The sequence below is a fragment of the Gekko japonicus genome, unplaced genomic scaffold (assembly GCF_001447785.1).
Source record: "Gekko japonicus isolate JY-2015 unplaced genomic scaffold, Gekko_japonicus_V1.1 scaffold711, whole genome shotgun sequence".
NCBI lineage: Eukaryota > Metazoa > Chordata > Lepidosauria > Squamata > Gekkonidae > Gekko > Gekko japonicus.
In genome coordinates, this window is record NW_015165849.1 from 453388 (window position 1) to 469250 (window position 15863).

A 15863-nucleotide genomic window follows, 5' to 3' on the forward strand; every position below is an offset into this window, starting at 1 on the left:
TGGTGTTCAAAAACAAGGGAATCTTGTTGCACTTTAAAGACTAACACATACGTTTCTGAGCAAGCCATTTCATAAGATTCATGAAGTGCTGCATCTAAATTGACAGACATGCAGTTATTACACAAAGTGAGGTTAGAAATTACAGGTATTTTATGACACAGAAGCATTTTCTGGCACAGCAAACAGAGAGAAACAAGAGCTGGTCGACAAAACAATCCAATCACTTCAGTGATGACTTGGCAAAGTGACAATACCAGCTAACAGAGGGATGTCTGGGGATCCCTTCAGTAAATGCTTGAGGGTATGGCTAGAGAGAGCGCTGTTAACGGTGCACTGTAACTGACAGTCAGTGGCTCTTGGTTAGTTTCTTTGCACTGTGCCTGGAGAAGGTAACTCCTGGCACACACCTGGCCACACTGAACTCCTTCTTCACTGTTTTGAACAGGTTCACTGGTTGGACTGGAACCTGCAGCACAGCTAAATATAGGGAACACTGAGCTTGGTGCCCCCCCCTCCATGGAGCACAACACTACATATGCGTGTAATGGAAAGCTGCCCCATTCAATTTGTCTCAGGTTCCACAACACTTCATTTATTCATTTAGTTTACAGTTTGCCTTTCTCACCGAGACTCAAGGCAGCTTAGAAAATACAACCAGGCATCTTTTGCTATCCTGGCTGCAGAACTCACCTGACTGCAGAAGATTCACCTACCTCCCCTCCACCCCAATTATTTTCGTTCACAGATTGGTGAGCTCTGTTTAATGCATTAGGAATTCTCTGGTGTCCACCAGCTTGACCCAGTAACTTGTTAACTGACCTAATCAACTCTAGAACCACACCAGTAGCTCTTTCTGTAGATGAAAAGATGTAGTTTGAAGCACTATACAAGAAAGAGGATAGAACAAATTTAGCATTTCCTCCCTCTCCCCTTTTCAAACAAGGATGGGATGGGGGGGAAGAAAAAGACTTTCACAAAGACTTTTTTCTTGAACTGTTTTATTCTGGCTTAAAATAAAAGCCCCACTCTTCTGTAGCAAGGTACACCGAAGGTATGACATGCTGTTCTTTACCGGGGTACAAACACACCCCAACTAGTAAACCCAAAGGACTGGTGGGTAAGATGAAACTAATTCATACCTTCACAGCACATCTCGTTGGTATTTACAATTTTATCTTGTTTAAATAAAACTTGGGACACCTCAGACAGTATTACATCGTTATTGCAACAGGACAGGACTTGCCTTTTGTTTAAAAAACCCAAACTGTTCAGTATGATGATTTGTGGATCCCAAAAAGGCATTGTTAACATGCAAAATATTACTAAACAAGAGTATCTAAATTCTACATCTGCCAAATACGTGACCCCATAAGGAAACCAATTACAAAATACTTTCCTTTGTAGTGCTATACAAAAAGATATAAAATTATGATTCTATCAATCACTTTTAAATATCCCCATTTCCTAACAGTGCAGTTATCCACATCTGATCACTACTGAACATTGAGAAAGAAACCCCCCCAGCAAATTAAGATTTAAAAAAAAATGCTTTAATCTTTGGATCCCTTTATTCCTGTGGCTTTCATATACAAATACAAACACAAATTACCAGATTACTGTATCTAATATAACTTAATATCAAAAAAAGGAGAAGTCATTAAACTAGTTATTCAGAATTGGTGTACAATTACTTCATACCAAATCACCTGTGGGATACTGTCTAAAAAAATGAACATTCAATGTCTCCAAGCTACAGTCCATCAAAACTCAAGCAATTTCAAACACTAGGAAATTCACTTTTAAATTGAGTATGTCAACAATATTAAAACAAGAGCCAACGTTTCAAGAATTGATACATGGAGACTTTTCATTTTTATGTCAGGCACAAAAAGGAGTCTCAGAACTTGCGTGACTGGGTCACCAACCTTTCAGCTGGATTAGTTAACGCAAATCGCAATGTGAAGCGTCTAGGCTTGTCTTGATTGACAGAGGACTTTAAATTTGGTCAAACCCTTTGATATGCCAGAAACTTACGAAACCAAATTTCTTCCCAAGACAGAATAGTTTTATGCAGGTTTTGTTATCACGGAAGAACATTTTCATTTTTTTTAAATTTGAAACAAAATATAAAAACCAAACAAGTTTAAAGCCTGAAAAGCTACAAAGAAAAAAAAACCTGAAACAAACTCTTATGTGTGTCTTTTAGTGTCTCAACACAGCAGGTCTGTTGACTTAAAAATGTTTTATCCTTTTAAAAAATTAGTCGCTTTTTATACAGCTATACAAAGTTCTTCAATGTTTCTTTGGCAATGGGTTAATCATGGAATTTTACAACTATAAAAAGTTTTCCTTTGCCCAAGAAACAATATTTACTGTGTTTACATTTTTTTTGACTGACAAATCAAGTTGTCTACTGCCCAGCACCCTATCTGACAAAAAGTACAACTATTTCAGAAAAGGGATCTTACAGGAGTCCCCAAAACAACCTTCAATGGATCAGCACACTCACAGTACTGACGGCCTTCTGCATACTATTGTCTTTGCAACCTGCAGCAATCAAATACAATTCAGTTAAGAAAAATCTTTTCTGTGATGAAAAAAATACTTAAACGCCATTGACATACTGCTTTATAGCTTAACTATATGTAAGAAATTACTTATTTTTCTATCGCAAATATATTTAACGCTCGTTGTTTCTGAAGATGGCATTTCTTCCCCCAAAACGGTTACTGCTTCAAACCCCTTTGAAATTAAAAAACAAACCCTATTGCTGGTGACGAGTTTTACAGCAAATTAAGTCAATTTCTTTGCAAAGACCGACACATTCTCTGGACTACGAAGATCTGTAAGTCCACCTGGCTTTCAACTTCCTTGTGGGCTATGCGGCAACCTTGTTGTCTTTCTAAAAAATAAAAGACACCCCCCCAAAAAAAACATTATGTTACTTACTGTTCAACCAAACATGTAATCAAATTAAATCAAACACGCAGGGGCCAAGCTAGAGAAGGAGGGATAGCAGAACTTAAAGCTGTGCCTAACTTCCTCTGGACTGCACTGGCAATCATTTTTTAAAAATGTGAAATCTCGTTTTCCAGATGCCAGAATCCAATTCCTTTGTTTTCCAGATGCCAGAATCCAGTTCCTCTCTATCCCAAGTAGGCCTGGTGCAGGAAAGCCTTCAAAGGGCTGCAAAGTGCTTTGCAACTCTTAACACTACACAAGGCTTCCAGAGACCTTTCTCGACTCGACCACATGCAGGGCGTGAAGTGAGCTCCTTGCTTGGCTCTATGCCTGCAGCTAATGAAAAAGTGGTCAAGGTGGATCTGACAGTTGCTGCACTGCTGATGATGAGAACTTCCACAAGGTCAGCTTTTGGTCCTAAAAAAAGGTTCTGCCTCATTTGCTTTTACAACAACGTAATGGCTGAATTCCCTTGTCATGCTTTTCAAACCAGAATTGTGAAAGAAATGGAGGCTTGTGTTGATATTAATTTGATAGCTGAGAAAAAGTTCCATCTATTTAACTTCCCCCGGGCCACGACTGCTGGGTTGAGGTGAGGGCCTTTTTGTCAGGCTACAGTGTTTGCAGAGATTTTTTTTTTAAAAGGGAGGGGGGGGAAAGCTTTGAGAAAAGAACTACGTTACCCTGTATTCAAAATCTGCAAACTCCCTGCCACCACGTCCACCTCGGAATCCACCACGAAACCCCCGAGGGACGTTGAAGCTTCCTCTGCTGCCACCACGTCCTCTAGCACCTCGGAAGCCACCAACTCCGCTACCACTTCCTCTCCCTCTGAAGCCCCCACGGCCACGGTTTGGACGCAACGGAATCCCAAATGTCTCTGCATTTAATCTTCTTTCTTCTGCCCAGGTAGGTCTTCGTTCTCTGAAACATATGAGAGAAGGAATCCTTACTTAGGTCTACTAGCTATTAATTATCTGAATAATGTTTTGAATTAGAGCAAATCTCATTGATGTCTTGTCACCTTTTGGATACAGTTTGGGAAGATTGCCCACACAGTGCGCTGACTACCCCCAATGGGCAGTACCTGTTGTCATCACAGGAGATGTTATCAAAGAAAGACTTGGTTTTGTCGTAATAGCAGTTGGGCCCAAGGGGGTCATCTTCGTCTGCATTTCCTTCACTGTTCTGGGTGTCGACACCTGAGTCACCTTTATCCTCCCCGTTTACTGGCTTTTCTGGTTTATCTTCTAGGAGGGTGGAAAAAGGGACAACAACAATACCGCAGAAAGGAAAGGATATTTTCAAAGTAAGGCAAAAAGCGAATTGAGAACAACATCAACCTAACGGATGCACAATTCAAAGAGTTCCAGTCAAGATCCCTTATGGCTCACCTAAGTGGGCAACCCTGTGACAACACCTGGCTCCATTATGGCCCACGTAAATGTGTGTGTGTGTGTGTGTGTGTGAAAACACAGCCCCTCAGCTATTCTCTAGGCCGAGAGGTGGTGTTCTAATCCCTACCCCCAGCTGGGCAACTCAGACTCCCCTGCTGTGTTGCATCCCCTTAAAATCCACTGGGATCCAACAGAGGTATTTCTTGCATCTGCCAATAAATTGTGCAAGACATTTCTCTGTTGGATCCCAGGGATTTGCAAGCACTTGGATTAAAATGGGAATCTCTCGGAGTGTGTTCGCTCAGAACGCTGCTCAGAGGTGGTGTTCTGCATCTAGCCTCCACCCAAGTCCTCACCAGGCACTCTGTGACTGTCTTTTTTGTGGTTCATCAGAATGGAACGAGAAAAACTGTTAAACATCTCACAGTTACCAGGCCTTCCCAGAAGACGATATGGTGAGCTTCTGCAAACTATTTTAGTATTGGTTACAAAAGCTTTCCTTGCACAACTGGAATCTTGTTGTTACTGGCTCTATACTGATGTAAGTAATAGTCAAATGATATCTGGGCTGTTTGAGTTAGAGTCAATGAAAGAATGCTACTCTCCACACATGATTACAGTCTACTACATTTTGGCAGATTACAAGCAGAATAAAATTATTTACTTACTTGATTTATACCTTGGCTTTTCCCCAGTGGGGACCCAAAGCAGCTTACATTATTCTCCTAATTCTGCATTTTACCCTTACAACAACCTTGTGAGGTAGGTTAGGCTGGCCCAGTGTCACCCAGCAAATTTCAACATACTGCAAAATTACTTTCATTTTTAAACCATATCCCAATACTTCTACAGAAGGTTCAAATTCATTTGTGGCCTACAAGACAGTCATTCATTGGTTGGAGGATAAATTCGCATCTTACCTTTCAGTTTCAGCTTGTTGTGAAATTCACGATCTATTTCCTCTTTATTGAACTGAGCATTTGCGCTTTCAAAATCAAAGTCTTTCTCAAATTTCATTGGAACATCTCGCCTGATACCGAATCTTCCTCGACCTCCACGATGACCCCCGCGGCCTCTTCGTACCGGAGGTGCCCCTGGAATTGGGAAAAAATTGTTTTTGGAAGGATCTACAACAAAATGTTGCAACAAAAAGCAATTCCTATTCTGGTAAGCGGCACCTCAATCTTAATATCATTACCATAAAAACTGACGGCTATATCCTGCAGCTGATGTTATCAGACAGTATCAGGCATTGGGGAAACAACACACCCTGGGTATACTTTCAGCCATTAGACCATCTCTGCTTACCTAACCCAGTTTAAAAGGCACAGATTCAGCATCTGTGGCAATGAGTTTCACAGAATGAAATGCTGTCCTCGCTCCAAATTTACTGCTTATCCCATTTCAATGCCTGACTATACACTTTTGTTTTTTTCCCCAGGAGAATCAACAGACTGTTTTCCCCTGCTCACTTACTAAAACCTCTACTGTGTCTTTGATCTAAGCCCAAAAGTCTTGCTTTTCCTTCCTAAAAACCAACAGTTTACCACCACCACCCCTAAATCCTCAGAGACACAGTCGTTTTCATCTGTCTAAAGCCAGAAATGCCTGCTTTGGAAATGCACCACAGCCCTACAAAAATTGGGAATCAATTTTGACTCCAGAGTCAGTATCAGAAATGAAATAAATAATCATTATAGTTCTTGCTATTTTAATTTTTAACTCCTTAGCTTCATTTGCTTTTTTCACTACTGTTCTACACTGAGTTGGTGTGAAGGGAAAGAACATAACACTGGCACTGGGATTTAGAGCTGCCACTGTGGCTACTAGTAGCCACTGACAGACCTATCCTGCATTAATCTGTCTAATCCCCTTTTAAAGCTGTCTATGCCTGTGGCCATCACTACATCCTCTGGCAGAGAATTCCACATTTTAATCACTCGATTCCCACTTGGTCCCAGAATCTTAATTCTGGAATCGTAGCAACCGGCTTGAAGCCCTCCTGTGTTCCACACATTTAGGGTCACCCACCCTGATATGCCGCAGCACAGTGAATACAGCATCTCCTCTGCTGTTTCCTTGCACACCCTTCTGCATTTAATCAACCCTCTTGAGACACAAGCCCATCTGTCCACCTCCAAGAGAGCAAGAGAAGGGGGAAGGCAGGCATCCTCAGTGCATGAAGAGAACAGGGGGAGGGGGAAACTGCAGCACACCCTTGCCCACAGCTGCCTGTCCTCTGTGGATCACACTGCCAGAAGATGCCCTGCACACCTATCGGCATGTTCATTTCTAAGAAAAAAATGCAAAACTGTCCACCGTAATAAAATTAGTCAAGAGGTGGGTGACATTGTCTGAAAATGACAGAACCCAAGAAGCGCTCTTAAGCACTGGAGAAGCTGCTTCCGGAATATCACATACAAACAAAGCTGCCTTATATTCAATCAGACTGTTGGCCCATCACAGTCAGTACTATCTACCCAGACTAGCAGTGGCTCTCCATGATCTCAGGCAGAGGGCTTTCACGTCACCTACCGCCAGATGCCTTTCAGTGGAAATGTCAGGGACTGAACCTGGAACCTTCTGCATGGAAAGCAGACATTATACCCCTAAGCCACAGCTCCTCCCTTTACGATGTTAGTGTGTTTTGGTCATGATACCCCTTTACCATAGGCAAAATAGTTATGTCTGTTTACTAGGGGGTTTACTAGGGGATTCATTTTGAAATGTTGCAAATGGTTTTGGGGGGGGGGGGAAGGCTTCAATTAAGTGCCACTCTTGAGTCTCTGTCAGGTTTTGCTTTCTCAAATAATCTGGCAATCTCATTATTCCTCCCCCTTGCCTATCACATGATAGAAGTGACCTTTAGCTATTCACCCAGAAGCATGAGAGTCCACATCCGTGAGCAGCTCCTGATAGCCTAGAAGGAATGTTACATAGCCAGCCACATTGATGGGGCCTGATGCGTCATTTCCACAAAGTTAATACCCCACATGCCTGGTCAGTCAAAATGTTTTCCCAGCTGTGGGGGTAGATGTTCTAATTTATTCCATGGACTTGGTCCCAGATCACAGTGCACATAACAAGCCCGTATTCCTTTCATCATTCACTGCTGCTACTGAGGCAGATCACAGTGCACATAACAAGCCCTTATTCCTTTCATCATTCACTGCTGCTACTGGGAAGAGCTGGGAGCTGAAGATTCAGCATCTGCCCAGGGAATGAAAGCCTCAGCCCTTGGGACAAACATCTGGGGACTCTTTGCCCTGGTTGCTAGGCTTGCACACTTGCTGGGATGGGGGCAAAGAACACATGCTGTTTCACCCATGGTTATTGCATATTAACTCTTGTTGTTAAGAGGCCTGGAGAGAAACCTAGTATATCTAACCCCCCCCCATGTCCTTCACTACTACTTTTGAAAATATTTCCCCCCTCTGCATTGTATCTAAGTATTCTTATGCTGTGATTTGCCTTAGACCTGCTATCGGACAGAAAGATGACAAATACTTCAAATGGCTGCTCCCATGGGGCCGGGAGGGAGAAGTTAAAATGCACAGGGCTCATTTTAGAACTAGATTCCATATTGAGCCATTTCTTTCCCTTTAAAAAAACAAAACAAAACAAACCAAGTCTCTATTCTGCTAGAAGGCATCTGACCCTTTTGGGGAATTTCCGTCTCCTGCAGTGAAAGATCTCTTAAGTATCATGTATCACATGATTCAGGATGTACATCCTCATTTAAGAAGTGTTTAAAGGGTTAAGATTAAATAGGATGAATTTAAACTGACTTCACTGGTGTCAAAGCCTTTATTACAGTCATAGACCAGTATAATAGATAACAAATAAGTACAGATAAGGAAGCAATAAAATTCTAAAATATTATAGGATCTAAAATTATAAATAAGAGCTAAAAATTTTAAAATACAGACATGATAAAATCAATATTAAGATCAGAAATTAGATTTAGGCCTATCTGTACTTTATTTCTTTCCTAGTTTGGTATGCCAACCAACCAAATTTGGCAACCATCCTAGTCAGCTTTTGGTTATCCCCTGCCAGCATAGTTGACAAAAGTATGCTTCTATTACGACCTGGAAAGGAATTAACTATTCCCAAGCCACATATACAACTTTTCCTCTGTGATCTAGTATATCTGGCCTCCATTATGGCTGAGGGTAAGGCATTGTATCTTAATAGGGTAAACATTCTTCTATGGTTGCAAATATCTAAATATTTGATGTAAGATCTCAAAGTTATCTTGTTAAGTGTACTTACATCAATTACAGGACTCCTAATCCTGCTCACATCCATCTGTCATTCAACATCTAATATTCTTTGTTTTAGAACTGATCTAGCCTGCTCATGTCCCAAAGACAGAATAAATTGTTTTGAAAAACCATAACAGACCAGTTTATCTTCTATCTGTTTCCGCCATAAAGGAACAACATTGTCTTGCATCTTAGTATGGGAAAGGCCAGTAGATAAGAAAATCAGTTTTAACCAATAATGGAATGCAGCAATCCACAATCTTGCCTCCACCGTGACCAGGCCAGCCTCTAAGCTGATTGCAGCGTTTGAAACACTTGTTGGGACTTGAAAACTGCACTGGTGTTCTGACTGTCTCATACTTTGCACCTTCTACCATTAGAATCACACACTTGTTCTACAGTCACCTACTCCAGAGGTTTTTACCTGCTCTCATGAACCTGGCTTTCTTTACGGTCAAAACCATCAACAAATAGGCTGGATAACAGGACCCCAAATTAGCCAAGTTCCCTACAATACTTAATTTCAAGGGTCAATGGAGAAGATCAGGATAACACTTTGTAAAGTCATAAAAGCACTACTACATTTTACTTTTAACAAAGTATTTAATTTACCCAGTTGACGTTTATCACTTCTCAGCTGCTCTGCTTCGGATCTTGAAAACTTGTGTGCTTCAGCTAGGGATGGAGAATAGTGCAGGTAACATTTTGTTGTTCTTCACATTTTGTACATGCTAACAGACTTTGCGTTATTCTACATATTTGAAGGAAAAAAAGCAAACGAGAGCTAAGCGAAAACCCATAGGGAACTGCAGGAGGAAGAAGGAAACCTACCCAACTGTACTCTGTCCCCAGTGATCACAAGGTTGAGGTTGGGAAGAACAGAGGATGCTCCTCCTACGGATCAAGCTCACTTCCCAGAAGGCCAAAGGCTAGCCCCTGCATGTGCCCACGTGCAGTCAGGGAAAGAAGTGTGCATGTGTAACTTTTGCTTCCCAATCACCTTTCCTTTAAAAAAAATATAGGGGTCTTTACCATCCCTACCTTTCCTGATTCTCTCTTTTGTGCCTTTTGCACTCACGGCTAGACACAATTTTATCTGGGGCTTTTCAAATTTTAAATTCAACAAACCTGATCTGCCACAGAACCCCAGGCCTCTTGTGCCTCGTGCTGACCCACATGAACCAAGCATGTGTCCTACCGCATCACACCTGGCGGTGCAAACAGGATGCAAACAGTAGGCCAATACTTATTCAGGAAAGTCTATCCACCATTCCTGAAAGACCCCTGATAATTCTCCAAAGAACCTCCAAGGCGCCTCAGAAAAATGTGAATACCATCAAGGGAGATTAACAGCTCTACAGGATTTATTACAAGTATCTTGAAGGGGGTACCCACACATCATAGGAACATCACCACCAAATTATTTAAGAGGAAAGCGGCTTGCAAAAAAGAATTGACAAAATTTAAAGCAACACGTATCCAGGAGCTTTACCTCGCCTGTGCTCCTGATTTTCTAAGGATTTTTGGTTAGTGGATGCCAGAGGCCTAGCTGAAACAGGACTCCTGCGCCCAACTGGTGCTGATGCAGGTAAGTGGGCCGATGTGGTCTGTACTGCTTGCTCCAGGATCGGGCTCTTTCTCAAATGGTCTAACTGAGGACTGGTACGACCTGAAATACAGCAAGAAGTAACAGTTCCTTATCCCTGTGTTCGACACAGGAGCTGTTTTGAAGTCTGCTAATCCAGGTTGAAGGAGTTATCCACCTTGCCCAGTCAAGACACTAATATCCAAAGACAAAATGTTTCTGTACCCTTAAAATGCACTACTCTATAATGGTGGGATGTAGTGATATACCTCTCCTCCAATTCAAGAGAAAGAAACCGTTAGTAAGGCAATTAATCCTTACTGATACAGCTACTGACAATTATCTCAGTGACAGGAAAGCCAAAAAAAATCTTTCCACTTCAATTCAGTCCACATAAGACAATTTCTGGAACAGGAGCTATTATCTCTAATTCATTAATGTCAGGGTTTTTTGGAACAGCAGAATCCAAAAGTAAGCAGTATTTCAATGTTTTCTTGCTTAACAACTTAAAAGTAACGCAAGCAGTTTTCTATGCTTGTTATATCTGATTAGGTTAAAGAGTAATGAATTCTCCACATCTCTCCTTATATATAATTGAGTAAGACGCAAAACTCACGCACGGGAGAGAAAATGCGCCCCTACAGTGTGTGGCCAGCTGACTGGTCCCTCACGACCTTCCCCGCTTTCCATTGGCCGTGTCCCGTGGCTCCCACCTCCGACGCAGCGTCTCGCCTCTGAAACTTCAGGCGGGGTGGGGGGAGACAGCGCGCTGGAAAGCAGACGCCTGGATGGCCAGGGGCCGCGCTCTCCTGCCTGCCTGCCTGCCTGCCTGCCTGCCGCCCACTCCTCCCTGCTCCCGCTGCCGCCTCCGACTCTTCAGCCTGTGCTGCGGCCGGGGGGCCCGCGCTCGGAGGCAGCCAGCCGCCCGCACAACCCACCGACAAACAGCCCAGCGGGGGGGGGCCCTCTCCTGCCTCCCTTACCTCCGTCTACCGCTGCCGCCTCCTCCTCTTCAGCCTGGCAGCAGCACGGCACAACGTGGTGCTACCGTCGGGGCTGCGCCGTCACCTCCTGACCCAGCGCGGATGGGGCACGGTCGCTGTGCCTATGCGACACAGCAGAAAACGGAGCGGGGAACAGCGGCGCCTGCTACCCCCTCACGCTGCTGGGGCCTTTGCAGGGAGACGGGGCCAGGCAGGAGCATACAGCTACTGACAATTATCTCAGTGACAGGAAAGCCAAAAAAAATCTTTCCACTTCAATTCAGTCCACATAAGACAATTTCTGGAACAGGAGCTATTATCTCTAATTCATTAATGTCAGGGTTTTTTGGAACAGCAGAATCCAAAAGTAAGCAGTATTTCAATGTTTTCTTGCTTAACAACTTAAAAGTAACGCAAGCAGTTTTCTATGCTTGTTATATCTGATTAGGTTAAAGAGTAATGAATTCTCCACATTTACTTTATAAAGATGCAGCTTAATAAACACAGGCAACCAAGAAAAATCATCCCTAAAAAGGATTCAAAAATTTCATTGATGGGTAGACAAAGTCTTCAGCCCAGAGTATAAAATTGTTCTCAGCAGCAGGAGACACAAGCTTAACACAGTAGAAAGTGGCAGAGAAAAACTTTTGCCTTTTATTTTACCTTACAGTGTCTCAATGATCCACAACATTAGTAGCCATATGAGTAATTTCCTGTTAAAATTTAGAGTCAGCGTCTCTTCAGTGTAGGACTAAGAATCAAGTGTTACCACTTCCACCCCACTAATGTTTACAGTTGGCATAAAATCCATCTTGCAGTAAACCAAACATCACTGACAGCCTTTCCCCCAATGGATGCAAAAGCACAGTACACAAGTAACCATTTTATTTTATTCCATTTAAATTAAGACATGGGGATGCAAGCAAGCATGAGAAGGACAGACATAAAATTCAACATAGTAAAAGCCTTTACCTTGAGAGAGCTGTGTTTTTAATGATCGTGCATCTGTCGTAAAAGTGGAACCAACTGCACTACTTTGAGACAAGCTCGCATTGGCCGATGTTTCAGTGCCAAACGATGTCAATGAACTTCCTGCATGGTGAAAAACAAGATAAGTGCACGGACTCTAATCTGGGAGAACCGGGTTTGATTCCCCACTCCTCCACTTGCACCTGGCTGGATGACCTTGGGCAAGCCATAGTTCTGATAAGAGCTGTCCTTGAAAAAGAGCAGTTTCTGTCAGAGCTCTCTCAGCCCCACCTACCTCACAGGGTGTCTGTTGTGGGGAGGGGAAGGGAAAGGAGATTGTAAGCCACTCTGAGACACCTTTGGGTAGTGAAGGGCGGGGTATAAATCCAATCTCCTCCTCTTCTTCTAAGTCAAGTCCAAAGCTTTAAGTAGCACACTTTTTGTCATTACACTGTTAAGATCCCATCTGCATGAATGACAATGAATTTGACACTAGCACAACTGTCCAGGCAAATACAAGGTGGAAAATTTTCCACATTTTTCCCGCTGCTGTATTTTTCTGGGGAAAAAATTCTGCTTTGCCTATAGTTGCCAGGACTGTTGTGCTGCAATTCAGTATGAAGCACATATATATGAAATGTTGGATATGAAGCACAAAGTCCATTGCTTGTACATAGTCCAGCCTTGTACATGGTATATTTGCCTTCTTTTGTTAACATTCTTTATATACGTATATTTGGACTGGAGCAAATACCACTGTGTCAAGGCTTAGTCCAAGTAGCCCCAACATGTATACAATGTGTGAGGAATTCTCTTTTGTTGAGCCTGCACTACCCACAGAAGCACAATTTCCAACATGCCATGATCATTCTGGTAGTTTGTGACAGCAGTGCAGACACAGCCCAAGACTAAGGGACAATCCCCTCACAACTATAATGGCTGTTTGCTGGACTAAAGCCAGATATACATAGACTTTAGTTATGCTTGCATTTGGCAAAGAATCCCTTCTAGGGAAACATCCCTAAAGCAGCTAATGGGGCCACTCAAGTGTAACTAATCACTGTGCCGAATAAAACATGCACATTCCTCTTAAAAGCAATTAAAGAAACAGAAAGAGTTTTTGAAAGCTCCAAGCACCTAATTAGGTGACTATGTTTGCATAACTTTGTTATACTTTGACTGAGCCACAATCACTTGTCTGAATGCCTTCTCTACTGGTCCAGTGACTATTATGCAGACCAGAGTGTAAATGCAGATATTTACAATTTACTGGATTTGGTCATAACCTGATATTGCAAATGTGAGAAATGAACATAATGTATACAACAGGTGACCCAGCTGAGCTCTGAGCAGGAGCAGGAGACAGAGGGGTGAGTGGTTTTTTACTTGCTTTCAGCTGAGAGGATTCAGCTGAGGTTTTTGGTGGGAGAACTGGTATGGGAGTGTGGGGAAGCACTTGGAGTTTTTGCAGATTCCTGGCTGCTTGAGAGAGGGAGAGGAAAGGGCATTGTTTGTAAAAGAATTATGAAGCCAGAATGCCAGCAGGGGGTTGGGGGCTATCCAGTGTTTTGCACGGAGTGTCACATGTATGACTATCTGCCCACTGGGCAGAAGTCTTGGGTGTGTCCTCGGTGCAAGGAGCTCCTGGTTCTCAGGGAACGTGTGTGCTCCCTTGAGGCCAAGGTGGCTGACCTGGAGAAGCAGAGACAGTCAGCTAGGCACACAGAAAAGACTCTCGGGGACTTGTTAGCTTCGTCCCACTCTGGATCTGGCAGCCCCGCTGCTGTCAGGGAGCATGAGGGTCTAGGGGAAACAGGGCACCATGCTGAGGATAAGGGGAATGTGCCCTCAGAAGGGACCTCTTCCCCAGCTGGTGAGCGGCTCTCCTTTTGCACCAAGGAACCATCCCTGAGCAGGGTGGGAGGGGGGCTCTTGGTAGTGGGTGATTCGATCCTTAGGCAGGTAGACAGCTGGGTGGCGAACCCGCGTACTGACCGTATGGTGACTTGCCTGCCTGGTGCGAAGGTAGCGGACATTACGCGTGTTTTAGATAGGCTGGTAGATAGTGCTGGGGAGGAGCCAGTGGTCGTGGTGCATGTCGGCACCAACGATGTGGGGAAATGCAGTCGTGAGGTCCTGGAGGAGAAATTTAGGCTGCTGGGCAGGAAACTTAGGTCCAGGACCTCCAAGGTAGCCTTCTCAGAAGTGTTACCTGTTCCACGCGCAGGGCCGGAGAGACAGGCAGAGATCAGGAGTCTCAATGCGTGGATGAGACGATGGTGTAGGGGGGAAGGGTTCAGGTTTGTTAGGCACTGGGATACTTTTTGGAACAAGAGGGAGCTGTACAGGCGAGACGGTCTCCACTTGTCCCGAGAAGGAACCAGGCTGCTGGCACTTAAAATCAAAAAGGTGGCAGAGCAGCTTTTAAACTGAATATTGGGGGAAAGCCGACAGGAGATGAAAAGTCTCTGGTTCGGGTTGGCTCATCTGAGAGAGGTGAGGGGGTACCGGTTGCTTTTCTACAGGGAGGTGGATTGAAATTGTCCACAGAGGCCATGGCTGGTGACATGGACTGCCGGACAACGACTCGAGATAGCAAGAGGAAGGATGCAGGCTTAACTTGTAAGGGAAATTACAGCTGTTTCTATACAAATGCTAGAAGTGTCCGAGGTAAAATCGGGGAGTTGGAGTGCTTGGTGTCGGAGGGAAAAATAGACATTGTGGGTATTTCTGAAACTTGGTGGGATGAGGAAAATCAGTGGGACACAGTGATTCCCGGTTATATATTATATCGGAAGGATAGGGGGGGAAGGGTTGGAGGTGGGGTAGCTCTGTATGTCAGAGAGGGTATAAAGTCTAGAAAGATTGAGAGGCTAAGTGAATTGGATTCGCTTCTGGAAGTTCTATGGGTTGAAATAGGGGGGCCAAAAGGAAACTTAACACTGGGAGTTTGTTATCGCCCACCAGATCAAAAGATAGAGGAGGATTATAAAATGATGAATGCCTTAAAGATAGCAACTAGACAAAAACACTGTGTAATAATAGGTGATTTTAACTACCCACACATTGATTGGGTCAATATGTGTTCTAGCCGGGAAAAAGAGATTGAGTTTCTAGACACTCTAAATGACTGTGCTATGGAGCAGATGGTCACGGAACCTACCAGGGGAGAGGCGATCCTTGATTTGGTCCTAAGTAACACTCAAGACCTGGTGAGAGATGTAAAAGTGATTGCACCGCTTGGAAACAGTGATCATAATGTTGTTGAGTTCATCATTTGTACAAATAGAGAATTGGCCAAAAAGACTCACACAACCATTTTTAACTTTAAAAGGGGTAATTTCTCTGATATGAGGGGACACGTGGGGAGGAAACTGAAAGGAAAAGTAGAAAGGGTCAAAACAATTGGGGAAGCTTGGGATCTATTTAAAACTACGATCCTAGAAGCTCAAAAAATATATATTCCGCAGGTTAGGAAAGGCACAAACAGGTATAGGAAAAAGCCTGCATGGTTAACAAACAGAGTAATGGAGGCTGTAAAAAGTAAAAAGAATTCCTTTAAGCAGTGGAAAGCTAGTCACAGTGAGGCTGATAAAACGGAACACAGGCTATGGCAAATAAAATGCAAGTCTGAGGTCAGGCAGGCAAAAAGGGAATATGAGGAGCATATAGCAAAAAACGTAAAAACCAACAATAAAAC

The 15863-nt window shown here is 43.3% G+C and overlaps 1 protein-coding gene across 2 annotated transcripts in view; it reads right to left on the reverse strand.

The window, feature by feature from the left end:
- Positions 1-1007: 1007 nt before the first annotated feature.
- Positions 1008-15863, reverse strand: part of LSM14A (LSM14A mRNA processing body assembly factor) — a 33349-nt gene continuing 18493 nt past the window's right edge. The window contains exons 4-10 of one of the 2 annotated variants that reach the window (XM_015411101.1): positions 12167-12286; positions 10119-10295; positions 9239-9301; positions 5279-5452; positions 4049-4211; positions 3645-3885; positions 1008-2902 (exon numbers count right to left, since the gene is read on the reverse strand). In XM_015411101.1, coding sequence (XP_015266587.1) covers positions 2879-2902; positions 3645-3885; positions 4049-4211; positions 5279-5452; positions 9239-9301; positions 10119-10295; positions 12167-12286 — 962 coding nt within the window. In that variant the 3' untranslated portion in view covers positions 1008-2878. Of the gene's footprint in view, positions 2903-3644; positions 3886-3985; positions 4212-5278; positions 5453-9238; positions 9302-10118; positions 10296-12166; positions 12287-15863 lie in introns of both variants that reach the window. The other variant, XM_015411100.1, reaches the window with a different exon arrangement.